At 45.8% G+C, this 26,810-nt stretch overlaps 1 protein-coding gene across 2 annotated transcripts in view; it reads right to left on the reverse strand.

The window, feature by feature from the left end:
* Positions 1-26,810, reverse strand: part of DENND1C (DENN domain containing 1C) — a 55,081-nt gene that overhangs the window by 13,035 nt on the left and 15,236 nt on the right. For both annotated transcript variants that reach the window (XM_081845008.1, XM_081845007.1), the window contains exons 6-19: positions 25,797-25,916; positions 22,223-22,292; positions 22,014-22,094; positions 20,288-20,377; positions 18,954-19,004; positions 16,478-16,588; positions 15,820-15,920; positions 13,678-13,723; positions 11,914-12,015; positions 7,554-7,679; positions 6,454-6,555; positions 6,165-6,252; positions 3,883-3,923; positions 1,722-1,793 (exon numbers count right to left, since the gene is read on the reverse strand). In XM_081845008.1, coding sequence (XP_081701134.1) covers positions 1,722-1,793; positions 3,883-3,923; positions 6,165-6,252; positions 6,454-6,555; positions 7,554-7,679; positions 11,914-12,015; positions 13,678-13,723; positions 15,820-15,920; positions 16,478-16,588; positions 18,954-19,004; positions 20,288-20,377; positions 22,014-22,094; positions 22,223-22,292; positions 25,797-25,916 — 1,201 coding nt within the window. The remainder of the gene's footprint in view (positions 1-1,721; positions 1,794-3,882; positions 3,924-6,164; positions 6,253-6,453; positions 6,556-7,553; positions 7,680-11,913; positions 12,016-13,677; positions 13,724-15,819; positions 15,921-16,477; positions 16,589-18,953; positions 19,005-20,287; positions 20,378-22,013; positions 22,095-22,222; positions 22,293-25,796; positions 25,917-26,810) is intronic.

Here is a 26,810-nt window from a genome sequence, read left to right on the forward strand (position 1 = left end):
GGTTCTACACTGAGGAAGAACCAGATGCACAAATATAAGATGGGGAACCTGGATTACTAGCAGTGCTGGTGACAAATCTGGGGTCTTGTGGACCACAAGCTTTAACATGAGTCAACAGTGTGATGCAGTAGCAAAAGAAAGCTAATGCTGTTCTAGGCTGCATCAACAGAAGTCTAGCGTCCAGATCAAGGGAAGTAATAGTATCACTCTACTCTGCCTTGGTCAGACAACACCTGGAGTCTTGTGTCCTGTTCTGGGCGCCACAATTTAAGGATATTGACAACCTAGAACGTGTGCAGAGAAGGGCAACCAAGATGATCAAGGGTCTGGAAACTAAGCCTTATGAGGAACAGTTGAGGGAGTTGGGGATGTTTACCCTGGAAAAGAGGGGATATGATAGCCATCTTCAAATATCTAATGGGCTGTCACATGTGTTGCAGGAATTTATGTATAGGTTGGTTGGGGGTTGCCCCTCCAGCAGATATCATGCACATGCAGCCCACTACCAAAATCAGCACAATCACTTTTGTGACTCTTGTGATTTGTCCCCACAAAACACTGCATCACAGTTTCTTCCTATCTATTCAAAGGGCCTCTGCTGCACAATACCAAATGTAACAATTCACTGATAAATGTGTCTATGTACTGGCTCACTGGGAAAACTTCAGAAATTCATATAGACATGTGAGCTCAGCTACTCAGCAGCCCCTCTGAGTGATAATCCCTGGCATCCTGATACCTGAGTGCCGGACAGGTAGCCATTCCAGAAATAAGAAACCCAGATGAAGACAAAAGGGTGTGATTAACTTGGCTGGGTAACAGGGAAATGTAAATATCTTTTTTTGTTACACTTGATGAATGTTTGGTGGAGGGCAAGGAGAACCATGGGGCAGGGTCCAGGATGCTCAGATTACTGCCACCAGACCTCCCTTTTCATGATGTAACCGTGATGTATGAGTGATGTAGGTTTTTTTTGGGGGGGGTGTAACATGGGGATTATCAGCTAATAAAAGTTTGGGGACTCTTTTGTTCGGGGCTTCCATCTTGTTCCACCTTGTGGCAGGTGGGAGTCCTGTTGTGACAGTCTTCAATAAAGACCAAACCTACTGGCTGCTGTTTTGCTCTGGTATTCCTGGCTGGTGTCCTTGTTTTTTGTCCAAGGGTTAGTTTTTTGGGGGGTGTAACATGGGGATTATCAGCTAATAAAAGTTTGGGGGCTCTTTTGTTCGGGGCTTCCATCTTGTTCCACCTTGTGGCAGGTGGGAGTCCTGTTGCGGCAGTCTTCAATAAAGACCAAGCCTACTGGCTGCTGTTTTGCTCTGGTATTCCTGGCTGGTGTCCTTGTTTTTTGTCCAAGGGAGACCCTCCGATTTCTCTGTTAACACATGGAGGATGGAGGAAGCTTGTTTTCTCTTGCTATGGAGGCTAGGACCCGAACCAATGGCATCAAGTTTATAGAAAGGAGGTTCTGACTAAATACTGTATCAGGAAAAACTTTCTGACAGTAAGAGCTGTTCAACAGTGGAACAGACTCCCTCGAGAGGTTGTGGTTAAAAATCTGCTTAAAAATCTCCTTCCTTGGAGATTTTTAAGCAGAGATTGGATGGCCCTCTGTCATGGATGCTTGAGTTGAGATCCCTGCATTGCAGGAACCAGGTGACCCTTCGGGTCTTTTCTAACTCTACAAGTATGTGATTCTATGAAGAAAAAAAATGCCTTACATATTGATATGCATTCCTGACAGCTGGATTGGCCTTGTTTTTCATGGTACTTATCAGGGCTCCTCCACCTTTCTAAGGAGAAAGAGAGAGAGAGGTGAAGCTTAGGCACACATCTATTCGGAACAACACACTCAAAAGACACTAATGGGCAAGGATGCTGTGCAAGGGAGCTTGATTTAATTCCTGGCCACTGAGACAATCATTAGATGTGCAGAGAGGAAGCAGGTCCCCCAGCCTGTGTGTGTCGGCTTGTGCAAACTACAGTCCATAAAAGCTGATTCATTAAATTTGTTACAGTCTTTAAGGTGCCACAAGACTTTTTGCTGCCATACACCACAGCAGCTACATCATCTTTGTTGCAATCCTTATAAGCAACAGTCTGGAAGATAACAGAAATCACTGGGTTAAAGCTGACCAAAAGTCCAGAGGTTGCATTATTATCAATTTACGATGGGGTGGAAGTTGTGCAGGCTGTGAAGGACTTGCTCACAAATTTATTGACAGCTGCACGGATTATGATAGCTAGGAAGTGGAAACGGCAAGCAGAATATAAAATGGAAGAAGTGTGGGATATAGCTAGTAATGATAAATTAGCATGTGCCATTAAGGTAAGACGGGGAATATGCAGGAGAAATGATTTCGAGGAGATGTGGAAGGTGTTTGTAGAATTTGTACTGTTAAAATGGAAAGGGGTCAAACCATCGCAAGAGGTGTTGAAGTTTTTGGAGGTTGGATAGTTACAATGGAATGGTCTCAGTGGTGGGGTGCACATTTTTATTCTTATTTATTTATTATTATTACTTTGTAGTAGTAGTAGTAGTAGTAGTAATAATAATAATAATAATAATAATAATAATAAAAACAAAAACAAGAACAAGAACCAAAAAGAAACAAAAAAAAGCAAGAATCTTGTAAAGTAGGTCACTACTGTTACCTCCATACTTCAGACTGGGGTGTGTGTGTGCTGATGCTGAGAGAGAGATTCATGCTCTGACTCTTAGCTATTAAATTTCACCAGCCCACATCAAGGACCAAAACACAGAGCTCGGAGAATCCAGGAGGCCTGTGTTCACCCTGCCCTACCTGATGGATTGGCAGAATCGCACCACTGCTTTCTCGGCTCCAGACCCTGCTCCAACTGTGATTCCCTGTGGCCAGCCCCCTCTCCCGTGCAATGGTCAGATCCTGACCTCTCCCACTCTGCTACACTTAATGGTGGCTCATGGCTGGGTGAATTCTATTCATTGCATGGGACGCAGGTGGCGCTGTGGTCTAAACCACTGAGCCGCTTGGGCTTTCCAATCGGAAGGTTGGAGGCTTGAATCTGCACCATGGGATGAGCTCCCGTTCCTCTGTCCCAGCTCCTGCCAACCTAGTGGTTTGAAAGCACGCCAGTGCAAGTAGATAAATAGGTACGGCTGCAGCAGGAAGGTAAACGGCATTTCTGTGCACTCTGGGTTCCATCACAGTGTTCCATTGCGCCAGAAGCAGTTTAGTCCTGCTGGCCACATGACCCAGAAATATGTCTGTGGCCTGAAAGCGAGTCGCCTTCGACTGGACTGAACCGTCCAGGGGTCCTTTACCTTTTTTTTACTCACTCACTGCAAGGTCAAGGGACCCAGACATCTAGATCTGGGCTTGGATCTGGAAGACAAGGGTTCAAGTCCCACAACTGCCACAAGAGGCCTTGGGCAAACCCCTTTCTTAGGTTTTCTTCCTCAACAGCACAAGCATGTTTATGGCCATACTGTTAATAATCACAGCAAAATTTATTTGTAGCGTCTCTCAAGATAAAAATACAAAACCAAACCTCCCTGAAGTCAAGTCACATTTTTAAAAAGATGAGAATAAAAGGTGCTGAAGACCTTTACATGTTTGTGTGGTATTATCCTGAGATGAATGTTATTTATCACTGTTTTGGTTCCACTGCTATTCTATCTTTATTTATTCCTAGTGTGGTCTTTCACGATACTTTATGGTGGGTGCATTTTTAATCAAACGTCCTAATTTTATAATTTCGCGCTTATATTATGTAAGCTGCTTTCTGGGGGCTTGGCCCTAAAACACAGCCTAGAAAAGACCTCAGGGCAAACAAAATAAGTAGGTGTGAGGAAAAGAGATAACAAGGTAAAAGAAGATGGATGGAACTTCATTGATTTACCTTTAAGTTCTCCACCCATAGCTGATAGGAATGCATGCTACCTGGGGAGGAAAGAGAGTATAGGTGAGTGTCCGTGAGGGCCTTGACTTTGCCTTCACAGAGATTTGAACTGTATATTCAGAGTAACTTCTTATATCTGCCCATTGGTGTACAAAGGACCCATATTCTGTAAAGAACTGGACGCAGAAGGCAGCTCTGAACACATTCCCTACACAAAAAGGCCCCCAAATGTAGGGGGAAATGTGTGGGTGGGTGCTGGTGTGGAAACGGTATGGGATTCCCACAAACTGATCTACTTACTTATTTTATTGAAATTCTATACTGCTTGAAGGGGGGAAAACCTCAAAGCAGTTTTAAAAAAAAGATAAAACAATATACTTATTGCTAAAAATGTACAACCATAATTTAAAATATACAGAAGATTAAAATAGGGTTGCCATATTTCAAATTGTTCAGCTTTCTTTGGAAAATTGTTGAGCTTTTTTGGGGGGGGGGGCAAGTTGTTGAGCAATTTTTAAGGGAAATTGCCAAAAGTGACACTGCCGACATGGTTTGCCATACAGATTTTCATGGACATTTAAGCAACATTTTCCCAACTATGTACAGAAAATTCTGGACCTATGGCAACCCTACCTCAAAATCACAATAAAATAAGACTGAAGCAAATTATAACGCCTATAGACTTTTCGAACATCTGTGAAGACTTGTCTGGGGTAGAGTATAATATATATATATATATATATATATATATATGCTTTCGTAGATTTTCACGGGTACAGGAATGCAGGTTTTGGTGTCCTCGGGTGTCTTCCCGTGTAAAAGTTGGGGTGTCTAGGCGACGTTTCGACGAGGTCTCACTCGTCATCTTCAGGCTGGTGCTTTCGGCTTCTTGTTACTGGAACAGAGCAGGATCTCAGTGTTTGAGTTCCTATAAATACTGTAGAGGGGGTGTGGTGTATAGCCTCCAATGTTCTGGGCAGAGAGGAAGTTCCCAGGCTAGTGTGCCTTTTCTTCTTTTGTTCCTTAATTACTTGAGAGATATCTTGAGTGATTTCTTGAGTGATATCCTGAGTATCACTTAGGTGGGTCATTAGGTGTGGATTAGTTGTTAAAGTCTTTGTGTCTTGACCTCTTGAACTTTGTGAAGAGTTTTCCTGAGAAGATGGCTGTACTGTACTTAGTTGTGCTCTGGCTTGGCTTCGTGTATAGGGGCGAGCTGTGGTTTTGTGGCTTGTGTCACAGATGAATCACAGACACCATCCAGTAGCCAATCCATGGTGGCACCTCCGGATGCTGCACCCCCCTGCAATCCCTACACAGATCTGGCTGACACAAGCCACAAAACCACAGCTCGCCCCTATACACGAAGCCAAGCCAGAGCACAACTAAGTACAGTACAGCCATCTTCTCAGGAAAACTCTTCACAAAGTTCAAGAGGTCAAGACACAAAGACTTTAACAACTAATCCACACCTAATGACCCACCTAAGTGATACTCAGGATATCACTCAAGAAATCACTCAAGATATCTCTCAAGTAATTAAGGAACAAAAGAAGAAAAGGCACACTAGCCTGGGAACTTCCTCTCTGCCCAGAACATTGGAGGCTATACACCACACCCCCTCTACAGTATTTATAGGAACTCAAACACTGAGATCCTGCTCTGTTCCAGTAACAAGAAGCCGAAAGCACCAGCCTGAAGATGACGAGTGAGACCTCATCGAAACGTCGCCTAGACACCCCAACTTTTACACGGGAAGACACCCGAGGACACCAAAACCTGCATATATATATATATATATATATATATATATATATATATATATATATAATTATTAAATAAGAATGTATTCAGCAGGCACTGAAAGGAATACTGTAAAGGTGCCTCCTTGATTTCAATAGGCAGGGAATTCCAGAGTTTATATATAATTGGAAAGTGTTGCTAACCACACCTTCCTAGTGCCCTAAGGCTGTATCCAATTAAGTTACACTCATGGGAGACCCACAGACATTAATGGACCTAAGTGAGTCATGTCCATTGCTTTCTATCAGTCTACTCATGTCAGAGTAACTGGTTACTAATGTGGAAGCATCCTACAATCTCAGGAGTCTCCCAGTAAATTCTTGCTGAGACTTTGTTGTTGTCAAAGCTTCACCTTCACCCCACAAAGGGAGGGGTGTTGAGGAGGCCATACGACCTAGGGCTGTGGCTTGGTGGATCGCTGGCGGATCCGTTTCCATGTTATCAGCCGAAGAGCAAAAACAAGCGAGGTTCTGCCCTACCTGGGGACAGGCTTCTGTTGATCTCCTGCTCAAAGAGGTCAGAGAAGTCTTCCCCTGCATTCAGCTTCTCCAAGCGGTCATCTACGAACTGGTGGAGTTGAGGTTGGGTGCAGCGTTGGGGAGAGAAACAAAGGAAGCCATTAATGCGGGAGAAGGAAGCACGCACAGCGTCAACAACCGGTACACACAAAGGAAGAGGAGAACAGTCAAATGCCTTTTGCCTGGCGAATTGATAGTGGAAGAACATCTTCTTTGGAAGACCTGCTTGGGTTTCTCCATCAGCCCATACCTGCTTGAAGAGCTGCAGGTGCACGGCCCGCTGGAGGAAAGCCTGCATAGCACTGGAGCCTTGTTGCAAGAAGGTGTCTTTGCAGAAGGAGACGGGCTCTCCCTGCAGAGAGAAAAGAGATAAGTTGGGAGGTAATAGTCAGTGTGGCTGGAGGGTGGGAGAGAGAGACCCTTGCAAGCAATATAGGTTAAGGTTACCAGATTTTTTTCAATGAATCTGCAGACACTTTAATTAAATAATACACGTTCGGGACTTTGATGCTGCAGCTATGGTGGTGGCAGAGGGGCTGCCGCCGCCTTGACCTCAACCACCACGTTTCCCCTTCCTCCGAGGCTTCTATCTCCTTTCTCCATGAGCCTGGGCAGCCCCTGAGTTGTTGGCTCTTCAGTGGTGGTGGTGGGGAAGCGGTGGGTGGTGGGTCAGGCATGGAAGTTGGACAAGGAGGGCCGAGAGCGGCAGCGGTGGGGCTCGGACAGCGCGATGCCTCCCTTCCCATCGGAGCAGCCCCAATCCCATTCCTACTTGCATGCAAGCAGGAGGGGGCGGGGATGTCTCAGCTGGGAAGAGAGGCTTCCCATTGCCTAACTGAGAGATCCCCGCCCCATCCTGTGAAGCCTTCCTTCACAGCTGAGAGATCCCCGACCTGCTCCTGCTTGCACACAAGTAGGAGTTGAGAGGCTGCTCCGATAGGCAGCATGAAGCCTCCACTTGCAGCTTAGTTGCTGGGGTCAGGGAAGGTGGAGGCAGCCCGGAAGCGGCATCTTAGAGCCCCTGCCCCACCATCATATGGGAACTTCTGAGCAGCTCCTGAAGCCAGCCAGAGCCAACTGCTCTGGGCTGCTGAGACTGACGCTGCTGCATTTCCCAGGGACATTAGATGAAATCCGGGGACATTCTGGGGATGGAATTTGTCCGGGGACTTATTCGCAAATCCGGGGACTGTCCCTGGGAAACGGGGACGTCTGGCAACCCTAATATAGGTATGTATAGTAAGTGTTCACATGCGATAAGGAGAAGTTGCTTCCAGGCAGCCTGTTTACTGAGCATTCATCATGATTTCTTTGCACAAACTTTGAACCAAGAGGAGCCCAGCTACTCACCGGGTTGCAAACGAGAGCCTCGCGGTAGCTGCCAAACAGCAGTGCCTGTGCCCTAAGGAAAGCTCGGGCGACTCCATCCCCAGTAGTCGCCGTCTGTTTCTTCAACTGGAACTTCAACAGAGAGACCTGTGCGGGGAGAGGAGGAGGGTTACAAGCTCTTCTCTGACCAGGGGGTCCTCCCACAAATTGCAAGGGGGTGTCTCAACCACAATTTGTACCCAGAAGCCCCAACCAAGTGCCAGGGCCCTGTCATATGTCCCACTGCCATAGGGTTGCCATATTTCAAAAAGTAGGAAGAAGTCGTCCCAGCAAAGGAAGAATGGATACAAAAACTTATGGAATATGCAGAAATGGCGAAACTTACCAGAAGAATTAAGAAATCAAAATAGCAAACTTTTTTTAAAATAAAAGAATGGAAATGGTTTATGGAATGTTTACAGATAAATTGCAAACAGATAAAAACACTAACAGGATTATTGTAATAACCTGCAGTTACATAAGGGTATATATTTAAAGAAGATAAAAAGATGAGTAAATTACCGTATTTTTTGCACCATAACACTCACTTTTTTCCTCCTAGAAAGTAAGGGGAAATGTCTGTGCGTGTTATGGAGCGAATGCCTGCGGGTGGCGGGGGGGGGGATCTGCTGCGGTAGTGAGCAGAGGATCCATGGTTCCCCTTCCTTCCCTCCTCCGTGGTTACAAAGCATGGATCCACATGGATCCTCAGGATTTTTGCATTGGGCTACTCCAAACTCACTGTCAGATCACATGTCTGTAGCCACAGCATGAACCACAAAAAGCATATATCCACTATTTCGTTTAGAATATTTTTTTTCTTGTTTTCCTCCTCTAAAAACTAGGTGCGTGTTATGGTCTGGTGCGTGTTATACAGCGAAAAATACGGTAAGTGAATTTGGATCTGCAGAAGATATTAAAAATAAATTTAAGGAATTGCAGGGAGAGGGGGAAGGAAGTCAAGTTTTAAAATGTCAAGATGATTGTAAAATCAGGCGAATGTGAAAATCACGGCCATAGGAGTTTCTATTGGTAAGGAATGCAGGGCAGGGCCTTTTCTGTGGCAGCACCCTGGTCATAGAATTCTCTCCCTTGGGAGGTTGGTCTGGGGAGGTCAGGTAGGCCACAACCTTGATAGCTTTTCTGTAGGCAGTAAAAAACCACTGTTTCACTAATTGGCTCTTTAAGATTGAAGAATTTAACTCTGGGACAAAGGAAGCTGTATCAGATTGGTCCAATTTCCAGAAACCACAGGAAGGGAAGTGTGTTTTTGTGCTCAGCACCTGTTTGTGGGCTTTCTGTGGGTCTGTGGCTGGCCAATGTGAGAACAGCATGCTGGACAATTGTTCCTGTTATAGGTAAAGGTAAAGGGACCCCTGACCATTAGGTCCAGTTGTGGCCGACTCTGGGGTTGCGGCGCTCGTCTCGCTTTATTGGCTGAGGGAGCCAGCATACAGCTTCCGGGTCATGTGGCCAGCATGACTAAGCCGCTTCTCGCGAACCAGAGCAGCACACAGAAATGTCGTTTACCTTCCCACTGGAGCGGTACCTATTTATCTACTTGCGCTGGTGTGCTTTCGAACTGCTAGGTTGGCAGGAGCAAGGACCGAGCAACAGGAGCTCACCCCGTTGTGGGGATTCGAACCGCCGACCTTTTGATCGGCAAGTCCTAGGCTCTGTGGTTTAACCCACAGCGCCACCCGCATCCCTCGTTCCTGTTATACCTAATTGCAAACTCAAATGTATCCCTATTGTGTTTTATGACTTCCTTGATATTGTATGTGGGCTGGAACTGGTCTGTGACCGAAATAATAAAATTCAGCATGCTGGATTAGAGCCACGGCTAGCAGCAGCTCTCCAGAATTTCGGACAACGTTCTCTCCCAGCTCGACCTGGAGATGCTGGGGATTGTACAAAGCATGTGCCTTACTAATCTGCTGTTCTTGGTTTCTAATGCTTCATTTTAATTTGACTGTTTTTGTGTGTGTGATATAGCCTGAAAACAGTCTTGGGACCCTTTGTTAGGGTAAAGGTAAAGGTAAAGGGACCCCTGACAATTGCTGGACTTAATTAAGTCCAGTTGCGAATGGCTTTGGGGTTGTGGCGCTCATCTCACTTTACAGACCGAGGGAGCTGGCGTTAGTCCACTTCCACAGACAGTTTTTCCGGGTCATGTAGCCAGCATGACTAAGCCGCTTCTGGTGAAGCCAGAGCAGTGCACGGAAACACCATTTACCTTCCCACTGGAGCGGTACCTATTTATCTACTTGCACTGGTGTGCTTTCGAACTGCTAGGTTGGCAGGAGCTGGGACTGAACAACGGGAGCTCACCCCGTTGCGGGGCCTCGAACCGTGACCTTCCAATCAGCAAGTCCAAATGGCACAGTGGTTTAAACCACAGCGCCACCCACGTCCCTTAGGACGGTATAGAAGGGGGTATAAAAACGCTTTTATAAATTCAGCAAGAAATATCCTATCCCCCATGCCAATGGTAGGTCTGTGATTTTGGGTGACATAGACAAAATGAAAGTTCTGGCACTGTTGGGATCGTGGGATATTTGGCAGTCTTGCGTGCCAGCTTGTCACTTTCTGGTTAGCATTTCATAGTGTTTTATTTTCTACCTTTCTCAAGTTGGAAATGACATAAATGAGAAGAGACACAACTAAAAACACACCAGTTCCATATAAATATTTTGCCCTATTAAAAACAGCGCTGAATTTGAAAACTTAAAACCACTCTTCTGCTGATCAGCTACATTGGGAGAGCCCAAAATTTAAGAAAGGGAGAGAAAAATGTATATTGCCTCATCTTTCCAACCATTCATAATTTTCTAAACTTCTGGCGTGTTCCCTCTTGCATATATTCCCCCCTCCTACCTAAACTAAAGACAAACAAAAACTTTAGTCTTTCTTCGTATGAAAGTACACCATACATATGTAATTTTACTTTCTTTTTCTATTCCTTTATCCCACTTGGCAATATTTTTTATGAGACGAACACCCAAAAGCTGTACATGCGGCTACACCATAGAATTATGTAATGGCATTTTTGCTTTCTGTTCTCTTTTATCTGAAGGGAGAGGCCACACACACACATAAAATGAGCTGAAATTCTGTTTATGCCAAATTAGTCATTGCAGAAAGAATATTTGAGGGTAGATACACAAATTGTGCTCTTGGCATTCAAATATCACTAACATGGCACTGGAGGATGTGATATCAGTTGCATGCAAACAGCAGGTTCAAAAATAGACATTCTCTCAATTTATTTAGGGCGAGATTAAAATAAGTTGTGTGCACAGAACAAGGTCCACTCAGGGTTCTCCAAATCTTCTCTGGAGAGTTGGAAAACCCCCAGAACAGCTTTAGGGGGCATACAGGGGAGGGGAGAGGGAGAAATTCCCACTGTGCAGGTAGACCTCATTTCCCATGTGCGTATCCCATGTTGCATTATGCTGAATTCCAGCCTACAATGGTATTCAATTTAGTATTAGAATAGACCAGCTGACATTTATGAACATCACTAAAGGTTTATCCACATTTCCTCTCGTCCTGCCACTTCCCCTAGGGAAAACTGCTCTTTTGCGCTCAATCAGAGCAAACAGCAATTTGGGTTTTTCATGGATTGCCATTTGTTCCGATTTAGAGCTAAAGAGCAGGTAGCCCCTGGGAATGGATCGGGGCAAGGGGAGTCATGTTTTCTAGGCACATGACAAGCATTAGTGTGGACAAGCCTTAAGTTAGGCCCATTGATTTTAATAAGTGTACTTTTTGTAAAACCCACTGTATGGGATTTACGTGGCAATCATTAGGAGTTTATGACCTTCATCTATATGGAATGTATCTGAGAAAGCTCAAAACCTGAATTGTTTTATGAATGGTATTAGGAAGTTAGAGAGTTAAAGAACAATCCTAAGCAAAAAAACGAACTCTCTCTCAAATAGCTCAACTTCCTCTATCAGAACATAGCAGAAAACGGCAATGTTCACACATTGGCAGAATAGCCCAAGAGTTTATGCAGGGCCATTTCCCATCTTCCAGGTCTGCTAATACATTTTCAGCTGATATATTTTCAGAAAAGAAGAGGGGGCAGCAATGAATCAGTTGCTTTAAAGTGAAAGTTCAGTACTGGAAGCTAAGCTTTGCATACATAAAAAACAACTGTTAGAAGATAGCTGTGATAATTCGAGGCAGTGGGGAGGAAGAGGGGCTATTAGTGGGAGAAAAGAATAAAGGAAGGAAACCACAAAAGACCCAGGGTGTTCAGAAGGACATCAAAACTACCTGCGCTATAGTTTATTATTGTTATCTATTATCATCATCTTATGAAATCAATACTAACTACATCACTTGGGAGGTTTTCCAGGTCCTGGAAGGGCGATTCAAAGGTGTTGCTGTCAATGTTGAGAATGACGACATCTTCCAGGGCCTTGCTCCTCACTCTCTGGAGGAATGAAAGACAAAAGAGAGAAACTAAAAGGGAGGCACTGCTTGCTCCTCTATTCACTGCCTTTGGAAACTGCTGTCATGAATGTTAAATGTGACTCAGCTCCAGCTGATCTCTCACCACTCTTGGGGAGGGATCCCTGGCTCACAGCACTGAGTTGTTCCTACAAACTGGGCATGATGTCTGTGTTCTGCCTCCACAGTTCCAATTTCTGGAAGCCATGGGAAAGGAGAGTGTTTGGGTGCTTATGTTCTGCTTGCTGGTTTCCCACAAGCATGTGGTTGGCCACTGTGAGAACAGGATACTGGACTAGATGGACCATTGGCCGGATCCAGTGGCTATTCTTAGGTTCTAAGCATCATAGAAACAGAAGAGATGGGTTGGCCAAAGGGCTTATACTCAACCCACCAAGGCAGGAGCACCTGCCTGTCTGCCACACACAAAGCCTCCATCAACCTAAACCCAGGATCATGTCATCTGGACTGCACAAGCATGTTAGGATTTTTATCTATCCGAGCTGCTCCAGCGAGTGGTACTGTTGTACCATGTTTTTGTATGCATCATGTGAGTGTCTGAGAGAGGGTGAGGCAGGAAGTCTGAGTACTGTTGGAAGTTGGTTTCACTACTGAATGTGTTGCTGTTCTGTAAAGGTAAAGGGAGCCCTGACCATTAGGTCCAGTCGTGGCCGACTCTGGGGTTGCGGCGCTCATCTCTCTTTATTGGCCGAGGGAGCCGGCGTACAGCTTCCGGGTCATGTGGCCAGCATGACTAAGCCGCTTCTGGCGAATCAGAGCAGTGCACGGAAATGCCATTTACCTTCCCACCAGAGTGGTACCTATTTATCTACTTGCACTTCGTGCTTTTGAACTGCTAGGCTGGCAGGAGCTGGGACCAAGCAATGGGAGCTCACTCGGTTGCAGGGATTCGAACCGCCGACCTGATCAGCAAGTCCTAGGCTCTGTGGTTTAACCCACAGTGCCACCTGCATCCCTTTGTTGCTGTTCTGTACAGGTGCTCAAAGAGCACAGACATGCTGATGGAGTCTTTGTATTAAAGACTGTAAATAAAGTAGTTTTAGAGTTACTGATTGATTCTTTCTTCTGCAATGATATGCCAGAAGACGAGTGTGTTTCTCTCAGGAGAGTGGGGTCGCTTATCACCGGTCTCTCTGGACTGAGGGAGATTTACAGCCAGGGAGGACCACCGGAGAGATGCCCCGATGACTTGGGAAGTTGTCAGCCTTCCTGGGCGTGTTTCCAACAGTCCAGAGTGATGGAACTATTGACTGCCATCAAAGAAGAAGGCTGCAATCCTAGAGGTTTAGGCCCAGAATCCTTTGCAATGTCACTGGCAATGTCAGGCACGGCTTTTGAGTTGAGACAAGTATGGAACAGACTTTGCTCAACAGTACCGTGCAGCCCACACTACGAGTGACCACAAAATGGCGGCTGCCCTGGGTGTCGAGACTCCGTTGATGTTGACCAGAGCTTCTTCCCACCCACCCACCTACCCACCCTCTTGCACCTATTCATGGAACATGTGGGGCCCCCTACTCTTCATGGCATGGCTGTTCTGTGCCTCTGGGGATTGCAGGACTCAGATGCAGGCTCATGAGAACTGACCTGTGAGGCCAAGGGCAGAATGGATTGGCAAGCTCACCTCCATGAAGCTGGTGTGGATTCCTATGAGGTAGGGCATGGGAGCACTGTCGAGAAAAGGAAGGAAAGAAAGAAAGTCAGAGCTGGTTCCAGATTCAGGTGGGCTCAGAGCCCCTGGCAGAACCGTCCAGATTGAACCCCCTAGCAGTGGACAAATTAGCTCTTCTTTCCGCCTCTTCTCTATCCTCCACCCCACCCTACCCTGGATAAAGACCCTCTATTTAAAACCTTTTCTTATGAGGCAATAATCAATATTTTTATTTACAGTGGTACCTCAGGTTAAGTACTTAATTCGTTCCGGAGGTCCGTACTTAACCTGAAACTGTTCTTAACCTGAAGCACCACTTTAACTAACGGGGCCTCCTGCTGCTGCCGCGCCACTGGAGCACAATTTCTGTTCTCATCCTGAAGCAAAGTTCTTAACCTGAAGCACAATTTCTAGGTTAGCAGAGTCTGTAACCTGAAGCGTATGTAACCTGAAGCGTATGTAACTTGAGGTACCACTATATAGACATATTTATGAACATATGCTTTAGCTGATTTTGCACCCCCCCCCCACTTTGCCTGTGCCCCTGGTGGGGGCCTTCCTCACCACCCCCTAGCTACGGCCCTGGGTGGGCTCCATTGAACCCTGCCTGACTTACTTTGCCCCTAGAGGGGGGTCGGGAGACATGCCCTCGAGAACAGGGAAAAGTCCTGTGGGAAGCCACACCCAGGCTCAAAAACAGATCAGATTGGTAAGGGCTTTCCAGGCAAAACAATGTTACTTCTAGGCATTGTCTTTCATTTCTCTCTCTCTCTTTCTCTCTCTCTCTCTCTCACACACAAATATGAAATTTATGTCTTTAAACACACCAAAGATTCCTGCTTCTAATGTGCATTGAAGTCCACAGCTCATTTGCAATGAATTAGGCACAAGGACCTCTTATAATCACCCCTAGGCCTTGGGAAGGGTCCAAGCCTCCCCACAGCGGATGCCAGAGACATGGGGGGGGGGGCAAGCCCAGGGGTGGGAGTACAGGGAAAGACTTCTTTTTCTATTGTTCAACTCTCCATGCTCTACCTTTCTGTCCTTTGTCTACAACAGAGACTTGATTTGAACTACAGCTTCCCAAATCACAGCAGCGGAGACTCAAATTGTCAGGATAAGAAACAGCAGCTGGCTGCTGAGGGTCTATGCCTGGTGCCTGCCTTGTTCTCGCTGTTGATTCATTGCAGACATCACTATTGCTGCCTGTTTATAGGCCATTTTCCCAGCAAACACCCCCCAAGTCAGATGCCAGGAACAGGGCTGGATTGAAGTTTAACAAGGCCCTAAGCTACTGAAGGCAATGGGGCCCTTTATATGTCCAGCTGTCCTTTGTCAACAACAAATTGTCGCTGTTTTTCATGTCGAAGATATGCTATATAGTAATTTATGGACCTAATAGGTATCTAAAGCCATTTGCACATGTTGCCATGCAACCCATCCATGCAGAATGTAGACACGCTATACAGTGGTACCTCGGGTTACATACGCTTCAGGTTACAGACTCCTCTAACCCAGAAATAGTGCTTCAGGTTAAGAACTTTGCTTCAGGATAAGAACAGAAATCGTGCTCCAGCAGCGCGGCGGCAGCAGGAGGCCCCATTAGCTAAAGTGGTGCTTCAGGTTAAGAACAGTTTCAGGTTAAGAACGGACCTCCGGAATGAATTAAATACCGTACTTAACCCGAGGTACCACTGTATACAGAAATGAGTAAACCAGTGGTATTTTAGGGAGCAGGCTAGCAGGCGGGGCCCATGACTTACATCATAGGAGCCTACACAACACAAAACACTGTTGCTGCATGTAGGTTTTAATTTATTTTTTATCTTATATTTTGGAAATTTACATCCAGGTTCTTATCCCCTTTACATTTTTTTTTGGGGGGGGCCCTAAACTATAGTTTGTTTAGCTTATATGTAAATCCGGCACTGTACAGGCAGGAGCTGGGACAGAGCAATGGGAGCTCACCCCATTGCCGGGATTTGAACCGCCAACCTTCTGATCGGCAAGCCCAAGAGGCTCAGTGGTTTAGACCACAGCACCACACACGTCCAGCTTTCAGTCTCACCCCCTGCCCTGCCCAGTGCTTCAAAAAGAAGAAATGAAAAGGCTCACCAGCAGTAGTCAAGGAGGTGTGAAGGCAGCACCGGGATGTAGATGTGTTGCCAGTGCATGGGATACAACATGGAGAGGGAGGCCTGAACACAGGCTGTGAGCTGCAGGGAGAGAGAGAGAGGGGTTAGGAGATTTCCCTTAGGATGGCCTGACTCTGCTCAGAAGACCAGAACCACCCTCCAAGTGACAGCCTGTGCCTTACAGGTGGTTTTAGCCCCTGTAGAAGGATCAGACTCGTCCTCTTCCTGAAAATTGCCAGAGTTTTGGGGTCTCCTCCAGATTCAGGGGGTGGGTAGGTGGGTCTCAGGCTAGCCTATTTTCTACTATGCCCATGTCTATGTCACCACCACTAGACTTCTCCCTACCAGGCAGCCCCCCCCCCAAACTCCTTGACCTCTGCTCCTTGCAATTTGGGGCTTGAGCCACAGGAGACCTGACAATTCCCTGAGACCTGAGACTCAGCTGTACAGCTGCAAACACAACATTTTGAGTGTGTTTTGAATGCATTCTGCAAATGTGACACCAGATGGCGATGGTGAGCTAACGGCAAATTCAATATATATATTTTAAACTTTTTTTCTGAAAGCATTTTCACAGCATTTTTAATATGTGATTCCGCCTTCCTATCCCACACCTCCAAGAATCCACTTGCCCTCACCGTGCTGAGTTTTCTGGTGGTGAGCAGGATCCGTCGCTCGTGGAGCAGGCTCGCATACAGGCGCAACATGTTGTTTGCATCCACGGCCACAACAAATTCTGTCAGGTTCCTCTGTGGGAAGGAACCAATGTCCGGTTAGACTCTCCAGTTCAGATTTGGCACAGTCCACCCCCCCCCAATTCTTCTGCCCTCTGTACTCTGTGTCACTCATGGCAGTACAATGCATCCAGCTCTCTTACTTCATGATCATCTTCTGTTGTCTTTTTTCTAGGAACACCATGACACCAGGAAATGCCCAGTTGCAGCACAGTGTCCAGGCAGAAATCGCTTTAATGTCTGGGAAAATCCAGACATATAGCAACCAATGTCGGAAGTGTAGATTTTAGCGAATTTCCTTTTAAAAAAGCTCAAAACCATCATGTGTTTTTTGTGGGGGTGGGTGGGGAGATTTTCCAAAAAGCTCAACATTTCGGGGCAAAACCTTCATATTTTGCAAAAAAATATATTAAAAAGCGCTTTGCCACAAAAAGCACAACATCTTTTGAGTTCACTGGGTCCATCTTGTAGGTGATGGATTGGGGATTAAATGTGTAGATCGAAATTTAAACCTCCTATCCCCTGTGTGTAGGAGAAATACAAAAACGAACCTTGTGTATATGAATGCATTTTGCAAATTATCACTCATTTGAGCTGCAGTCTCTCCTTCCTTAGCGTGGACCAGCTGTTCCAATGTCTATGTGCCTCACCTCTATTTTGCCTAGCAACTGCTCTGCTTAAAAGCATCCTGATGGTGGTGTATTTTGGCTACTGGAATGAAAGTCTCATCATGGTCCTCTCCATACTTTTGGCATCTAATTCAGTGCTGCCTACTCTGAGGGTTGGTCTCCAGCAGAAGTCTTTCTCCCATCAACTGCTGCCTGATCTTCTGAAACTAGAGATGGCAGGCAATGGACCAGGGACCTTTTGCTTGCAGATCTTGTGCTCTGCCACTGAAATAGAATCCCTTTCACTCCTCTTTCATCTCTTGTGCTAGGAACAGGTCCAGCTCTTGCATTGCTTACCTGTCCCAGCAGATGTCAAGGCAATAAACAACTATTTTACTTTTAAAAGACAACTGAAGGCGGACCTGTTTAGGGAAGGTTTTAATGTCTGACGCTGTATTGTTTTTAATATTCGGTTGGAAGCCGCCCAGAGTGGCTGGGGAAACCCAGCCAGATGGGCGAGGTATAAATAATAAATTATTATTATAGCTGTTTAAAGTGCAGCAGTGATGTATGGAAGTGAGAGCTGGACCATAAAGAAGGCTGATCGCCTAAAAATTTATGCTTTTGAATTATGGTGCTGGAGGAGACTCTTGAGAGTCCCATGGACTGCAAGAAGATCAAACGTATCCATTCTGAAGGAAATCAGCCCTGAGTGCTCACTGGAAGGACAGATCGTGAAGCTGAGGCTCCAATACTTTGGCCACCTCATGAGAAGAGAAGACTCCCTGGAAAAGACCCTGATGTTGGGAAAGATGGAGGGCACAAGGAGAAGGGATGACAGAGGATGAGATGGTTGGACAGTGTTCTTGAAGCTACCAGCATGAGTCTGACCAAACTGTGGGAGGCAGTGGAGGACAGGAGTGCCTGGCGTGCTCTGGTCCATGGGGTCACGAAGAGTCGGACACGACTAAACGACTAAACAACAACAAAAAGTGCAGCAGCAGCGGTCTGTCCACAAAAATCCAGCAAAAATCCCCATCTTGCTCTCCTATTCCCACTTTTCACAATCCCCTCCTTCCCCTAGGTTGCACCTGACTATGTTTGCCATTCATTGCACATTATACTCCTGCCCATTCCCCAGCCCTGCTTGGAGAAAATGCACTTTTGCAATGAATCACTCTTCTCTCTATTTTGAAATCTTCGTAGCATTGCCAGACCATGTCCTTTCCCAGCCCATTCAGGGCTCATCCAGACTTCCGCTTTCCCTGCCACTTTGAGCAACTGTCAGTTGGGTTTCCTGCAGTTTGACGTCTGCTCCAATTCAGTGCGAAAGAGTGAGCTTTCCAGTGGCGCAAAGAGAAAACCACTAGCAGAAAATATCTCAGAATCATGCTTTCTAGGCACAGGGAAAGAAAAAGTGTGGGTGATCTCTCCTTGCCACTCTACTGCAACAAGAGCTATTGTGTTGGCAGTCACGCAACACACAAAATCTACAGCCTGCTCCCCCTCTTTTTCCTCCTCAATGTCATCTGGTTTTTCTGGGGTCGCCCCCTACCATGTGGGAGCTGAAGCGGATTTTGGGCGCCAGCAAGGGAACTAGGCTTGTGTGACCCACATTACGCCACTCTGGTGGATTAAGGCTGATGATTAAGGAGACATCATTTCCACAATTGTGAAAGCTGGTGCCTCTCTCTTTAGAAAAGCAAACACGGCCCCTACAAACCACAGCCACCTCTCCCAAAGCTCCAGGAGATGCTGCAAATGTGACTTACACTTTCAGGGATGGTGGGGAGTTTGCCTTGGTCAGGGGCAATGAAATAAACCTGGAAGAGAGGAAGAAAGAGGTTGGTGATGATCTGGTCCAGCTAGAAGAAGACTCTGTGAAACAAAATTTGTGGCAGTGGTCCGAGTCTCTCTCTCTCTCTCTCTCTCTCTCTCTCTCTCTCCCTCTCTCTCTCTCTCTCTCTCTCTCTCTCTCACACACACACACACACACACACCTTATTTTTATGGATAGTAGCTGACTGGCCAACCAGCATATTACACCAGATCAAGCAACACATTAAAAAATAAAAATAAAAATAAAAATTATTTATATCCCACCCTCCCCAGACGAAGCCGGGCTCAGAGCAGCTAACAACAATAAAAGTAACACAGCATTCTAAAATCAGTTCATTCTAAAATCAATTCAAAATCAAATTAATGGCAACCATTAGGCTAGAGTTCTGTGAGGATTACCAAAGGAGGATTACCAGAGGCCTGGTGGAACAGCTCTGTCTTGCAGGCCCTGCGGAAAGATGTCAAGTCCCGCAGGGCCCTAGTCTCTTGTGACAGAGCGTTCCATCAGATCGGGGCCACAGCTGAAAAAGCCCTGGCTCTGGTTGAGGCCAGCCTAACCTCCCTGTGGCCCAGGACCTCCAAGTTGTTTTTGTTTGAAGGCCGTAAGATCCTCCGTGGGGCATACCAGGAGAGGCGGTCCCATAGGTACGAGGGTCCTAGGCCGTATAGGGCTTTAAAGTTTAAAACCAGCACCTTAAACCTGATCCTGTACTCCACCGGGAGCCAGTGCAGCTGGTATAGCACAGGGTGAATGTGATCCCACGACAAGGACCCCGTAAGGAGTCTCGCCGCAGCATTCTGCACCCACTGGAGTCAGTCTCAAGGGCAGCCCCATGTAGATTCTTGGCTGATCTCCCAATAGGAGATCTTGGGCATCCCCAGAAAAAGGACTCTTAAAAAAAGGACACAGATTTGTATAAAGGATGCATATATGCAAAACTAAATGCAAATTTAGAAAATTACTATAATTTAAATAATCAAGGGGTCTTGGGGCATCTTAAAGACTAACACATTTGTTATAGAAGAACTTTTGTGGACTCAGACTTGTTAGTCTTTAAGGTGCTGCAAGACTTAGTTGTTTTTGCTGCAAGAGACTAGCATGGCTGCCCCCCTGGGGAAAAAATTAAATAGAAATACAGTAGGGCCTTCTCTGTCTGCTTTCAAGATGCCAACTGCTGGTGGGCAAAATCAAGGTGCTCTCCATTTTTAGGGTTCTTTATTCCTTGTAAATGACACAGCCCCCCCCCCCGCCCGACTCCTGACTCACTGATGCAGTCCCACAGTCCAGATTCTGGCTCTTGTCTTGTTTGTTTGGATCCTTCTCAGTGGAAATTTTCAATTTGGTCATCTTTAGATCCTTGCAAGACAACAAGAAATGGTTAAAAGGGGGGACACATACACCCCACAACAAATTAAAAGAAGATGGATGAGGAATTGTTTACATTTTTAGTCTTTCAACAATAATGCATCCATTTTTAAAAACAAACACACCTTCGTTCATTAAACTCCACATACTTCCACTTCCATATAATCTGGAGGCATCATAGAAAACATTTTATACCAGTTTACTACAGTGGCGTAGTGTGGGGGGTGCAGGGGGGCCCGGCCGCAACATCTGGGGGTTAGGGTTAGGGGGCGCAAATCCACAGGTTAGGGGGCGCAAATCCATGGGTTAGGGGGCGCAAATTACTTGCCTTACCCCGGGTGCTGACAACCCACGCTACGCCACTGGTTTACTAAATTGAGGAATTCAGGGACATTGACATAGACATTGGAACAGCTGGTCTGTGCTAAGAAAGGAGAGACTGCAGCTCGAATGAGTGATAGTTTGCAAAATGCATCTGGATACACAGTGTTACTTTTTGTATTTCTCCTATACATGTGGGATAGGAGGTTTAAATTTCAATCTACAGATTTACGGTAATCCCCAATCCATCACCTACAAGATGGACCCAGTGAACTCAAAAGGTGTTGAGCTTTTTATGGCAAAGCTTTTTTTTAAAAAAAAAAATATGAAGGTTTTGCCCAAAAATGTTGAGCTTTTTTTTGCTTTTTTTTTTTGCAAAATTTTCCCCTCAAAACCCCCCCAGCATGATGGTTTTGAGCTTTTTAAAAAGGAAATAGCATCAGCTGCAAGTGTGTGTGGTAATTATCAGAATAAGTGCAGGCTAACTTTACTGATATTTACAGATAGGTAGCCGTGTTGGTCTGCCATAGTCAAAACACTTCTTCAGATACACACTTTTTCAGATACACAGTGTATCTGAAGAAGTGTGCATGCACACGAAAGCTCATACCAAGAAATAACTTAGTTGGTCTTTAAGGTGCTACTGGAAGGAAATTTGTTTTGTTTTTACTGACATTTGTAAATAGACAAATTCTGTACACTGCCTAAAATTTCCTTGACATCCATCAGATGTAAAGGACATAAACAACGATCTGACTTTTAGAAGATATCTGAAGGCAGCTCTGTATAAGGAAGTGTTTAATGTTTGATGTTTTACTGTGGTTTTATAATTTGTTGGAAGCTGCCTAGAGTGGCTGGGGCAACCCAGTCAGATGGGCAGGGTATAAAAAACACGTTTTTGTTGTTGTTGTTAAAAGTTAAGACTCTCCTCCCATGGCATTGTATTGAGGGAAACTCTCCATTTGCACCTCTTGGAGGTGGGGAAGATTCCCTCCTAATGCAAATTCCAATTTCAGAGGGCGGAAATTTCCCCCTGGAATGAAGAGGGGGAACAAAGATTCCAATAATTATTACCCTCCCCACTAACTCTTTCCTGTGTATAGATGCAGGGATGGCGACACTCCAGGGGTCCTGCAAAATGCAAATATGCCCCCCTTTGACTCTTGGAGTGCCCCCATCCCTCACAGGAAGCCCACACAGCTGTTTAAAGGCACTACCAGGAAATGCAACTCAAAGCTCAGCTGTTTAAAGATTTTTGCATATCTATGGGAGCAGATTCTTCTGTGTCAGAGAGGTGAGAACTTACAAATTCAAGGCTGATGGGGCTGCTGAGGTCAGGCACAGGGTGGAGATAAAGTGCAGACAAGAACACATCCAGCTCTGTGAACTAGTGAGAGAGGAGATAAAGGCAGAGATTGGTGTTTAAGTGGGAATGCTAGGAATCTGGGGTGGGGGTGGGAACAGCACAGGGCAACTTGCTGGGCTCTGCAAGGAATCCAGAATTTCTGCCCTCACCTGCTCCTTGGCCAAGTTGTCTGCGATGTAGTTCAAGATCTTGTAGAAAACTTCAAACCAGGGCACATAGCTGCAAAGAGAATCAGCATCAGGGGCACAACTGACCAGGCAAAGGGCCAGCGCTGTCTTTAGCATATGCGCCGCCGGGGTGCAAAGATCTGCCCAGTGCCCCCAAATTTAGTTTAGCCCCCAAATTAAGACCACCACACTTAAACTTATAAGTATTGCTTAGGCACCTATGTAGCACCCTGCTTGTGGTTAACGCTTAGCTGGAATGAAATATTCAACGCAGCAATAGAGAAATTAAAATAGTAATTTATTTGTCAGACAAATAAATAAGAGGCACAGTGGTACATGGTTACCAAGCTCTGGCCTGGCCTCCTGCCATTCTGGCCAGCACTTATATTCCCTTAATCCAGCCCCCTTTGCTCCTCCTGTGGCTGCCTCTGTCCAATCAGCCTGGTTGAAATTCCTATTGGCTGTTTGCTAGAACCAATCACAAAAAATACACCCACAAAAGATACACCCATTTCCTTGCCCTTATAAGGGAGACAAAGAGCTATATATATGACATATAAGTAATAATATATCTTACATGGAATCTTAATTACCAGCTCACCTCTTGCCCTTCTTGCCCTATTGCCTTCTAAAACAAATGTTTAATCTTACATTTTTATGTTCAACAGATGTCAAGGATCTTGAGTTTCACATCAACATTGAAAGATTTCCTTCATTTAATGTTTCTAAACAAATGCCTGACAACTATATATCAAGACTGCTTGGATGGCGTCTTCTGTCTGGCAGGGGGGGGGGGGGGCTAGGCTCATTTGCCCCTCTGGTCTCCTATTGCAATATGACTCTATGAAATAAGAATCTAGCATTCCTTAAATCCTTTGCATAATTACATTTAAGCCAATATATTTAAGCTAATATATTTCATACATTTATCATAGGTAGCCTCTTCAGTTTAAGAAAGAATGGCTTTAGAAAAAGACTTCCCCAAAAATGCTCTCTTTCTTCTAGCTAAATGTTTTTCCCCATTTGCTCCTGGCCTTTGAACCTTAGAAAGAAGATCTGGCTCATTTTACTGGGAGGCACATTAGTATTATCTTACCCAGTGTTTTTTCAGCCTTGGGGCAGCATATGTAATTCTCCCTTTTTATGACTTTGAGAATTGTTTTTCTACTATAAATCAATGGGGCCCTCTTGTCTTAGGAGAATGGCCAAGGTTTTCTCTGCCTGGCATGAAACATTTGAAAATCCTTTTTTAAGCTCATTTTTAAATACAAGCCTTGATTGAAATATATAGAAGCTTTGATAAAAATGCAGGCTTATGGTTAGGTGCCTCACCTACTTAGGAGAAACATCAGTCGTGTCAAAGGTGCCACTGACCTCACATAGCAGCTCAACACAATACGTAACATAATATTTTGATGCAAGAATTAATTTGGTGTGCACGGCACCCTTGACAATGACAAGCGCTGTTGTTGTGAATGACAAGTGCCGGCGGCGGCGCAGCGTGTCTTTGGTAAATGAGCGCACAAAGTCGAAAGTCCTTTAGTGAAAGAGTAGGTATACATTTTGGTAATACAGTGGTACCTCGGGTTAAGTACTTAATTCGTTCCGGAGGTCTGTTCTTAACCTGAAACTGTTCTTAACCTGAAGCACCACTTTAGCTAGTGGGGCCTCCTGCTGTGCCGCGCCGCAGGAGCACAATTTCTGTTCTCATCCTGAAGCAAAGTTCTTAACCCGAGGTACTATTTCTGGGTTAGCGGAGTCTGTAACCTGAAGCGTATATAACCTGAGGTACCACTGTACAGTGGTACCTCAGGTTAAGTACTTAATTTGTACTCCAGAAAAGCCATTGGGGCTTGTACAGTGGTGCCTCGCAAGACGAAATTAATCCGTTCCGCGATTCTCTTCGTCTAGCGGTTTTTTCGTCTTGCGAAGCAACCCCATTGACAGCTTAGCAGATTAGCGCTATTAGCCGTCTAGCGGCTTTTAGCGATCAGCTGAGAAGCGGCTTATCAGCGGAACAGCTGATAAGCGGCTTAGCGCTTAGGGAAAGGGCAAAAAAAAGCGGGGGGAAACCGCGGGAACTAGCAAGATTTTTTCGTCTTGTGAGGCAACCCCATAGAGAAATTCGTTTAGCGAAGCGCCTCCAAAACGGAAAACCCTTTCGTCTAGCGGGTTTTCCGTCTTGCGAGGCGTTCGTCTTGCGGGGCACCACTGTACTTCTTTAGCTAAATATACAAGCCAGGGTGTCTAATTAGAATTTTATTATTATTTATTATTTATTGAATTGATATACCACCCTCTACCTGGAGGTCTCAGGGCAGTTCACAGAAAAGATCAACATAAAAACCAGAATATATATGATCAAAATAAAAACAACAACCCAATAACACCCCCCCCCAAAAGAGCCACATTTTAAAAGGGCATAGAGAAGTGAAATTGGCCCCATGCCAACTTAGTGGAGAGGCACATGGGTAACTCTGTGGCAACTGGGCTTCTGCGACGGCTTGCACCTGCCTGCACTTCTGCTTAGTCCAGGTGTGCGGAACCTCTGCCCTCTAGATCTTGTTAAACTGTTATGCCCATCATCCCTGGCCTCTGCCCACGCTGGATGGGGCTGATGGGAGTTGTAGTTCAGCAACACCAGATGTCAGGGTCTGATTGAACAATGAGGAATGGTGGAAGACGGCAGCTGGGGAACCCCCAAGGGAAGAAGTGGTGTTTGGATTTGATATCTCGCTTTATCACTACCCGAAGGAGTCTCAAAGCGTTTAACAATCTCCTTTCCCTTCCTCCCCCACAACAAACACTCTGTGAAGTGAGTGGGGCTGAGAGACTTCAGAGAAGTGTGACTAGCAGCTGCATGTGGAGGAGCGGAGACGCGAACCCGGTTCCCCAGATTACGAGTCTACCACTCTTAACCACTACACCACACTGCCTCTCAGGGAACCCCCAGGGGAGGAGGGCTCAGAGCCTGGGGACTGGTGGTGGGACACTGAGGAGAAGTCAAAGGGAGAAGGCTGGATGCTGAAGGGGCAGCAGGGTTTAGTGAGCAGGAAGAGCCTGTGACAGGGAGCAGTTCAGGCTCTGGGGCTGAAGCAGAGGTGGGGGTTCAAGAGGCTGCTGAAGAATCCCAGGAGTCTTCCTCTCCTGCTATTACAAGCTTCCCTCTCCTCTGGTCTCCAAGACCGCACAGAATAATGAGGAGAGCAGAACAGAGACCAGGGGTGTGCAGGCACTTGGGAAATATCCAGGAGATGAGGAGATTGACAGGGGTAGAAGGCAAGGAACCTTCAGTCCTGGCAACTGCTCTATAGGGGCAAGACCTGCTGGGAAGCATTGCTGAGCTGTATGCCATTTTCTTGAATAAAGAGTGAACTTCACTGACAACGGACTCTGCTTCTTTGTGCTGATCTGCATCTGACTCCAGCCCTGACACCCAGTGGGCTAAAACTTTTTGTAAGTTTGTGGGGTCAATCCACACCAAGAAAATGCTTCTCCCCGTGACATGAAAATTCCCATCCATGAGAAGAGGCTGAGGAAGAACAAACCATCCTACCTGAGGATACACAGGCAGGTGCGGAAGGCCACAGCCAAGCGGCAGAAACCAAAGCGTTGCTTTCCGTCCATATCGGTGAGTACAAAAGTGAAATGTTGGATCGTGGGGCTGTCCTTGACCCTTAACAAAGAAGTGGGGAGACTGGGTAAGGGGGTGCCGTTTTTGAGAAAGAATGCAATAAGTTGGCTAAAGCGACAAACTGCTAATATGCTTTGGTAGGCAAAACACAGAGGGATGAATGCACAAAGCAATTGTTTAAATATCATATGAATGCAGGAGGAGATAATATTCTCCATATATTCAGGCTGGTAGGTTAAGAAAGAGGTAGCCACAGGTCTATAGCACATTTTTATGCAGAGCAAAAAAGGTGAGTAGGGAGGGGGCATTTTCCAGACGGAGGCTTCCTATCACCCCCAAACACAAAACGTTTCCATGCAGGTAGTTCATCACATGCAGTTCACAGCCAAAATAACAGGTGTTGTGTTGTTCAATAAAGAGATCAAGGGACGTACCTGTATGTGGGAACTTCTGACCCCATAATACAGTCATACCTCGGCTCCTGAACACCTTGGGAGTCCCAATGTTCTGGCTCCCGAATGATTGAAAACTGGAAGTGAGTGTTCTAGTTTTCGAACGTTCTTTTGGAAGCCAAACGTCTGACAGGGCTTCCGTGGCTTCGGATTGGCTGCAGGAGCTTCCAGCAGCCAATCAGAAGCCACACTTTGGCTTCTGAACGTTTTGGAAGTTGAACGGACTTCCGGAACGGATTCCGTTTGACTTCCAAAGTACAACTGTAGTTGGAATGGGAGAGAATGGTTTGTCAATGTGAAGCAGAGGACAAAAAATTCCCTCCAACGAGGGTAGACTTCTGCAGGTCCATATCCACAAGAGAAACTTGTTACACAAGGACTGATCCTGATCGCTGGGGTGCTGTTCCCAGCTTCATGAGGGTTGCTAATTGACCAGGGGAAAAGTGCTATTGTGACCAACAGCAATTTTATCCGTAGAAATCAG

This window comes from Podarcis erhardii (assembly GCF_964252035.2).
Source record: "Podarcis erhardii genome assembly, chromosome: 17".
Lineage (NCBI taxonomy): Eukaryota > Metazoa > Chordata > Lepidosauria > Squamata > Lacertidae > Podarcis > Podarcis erhardii.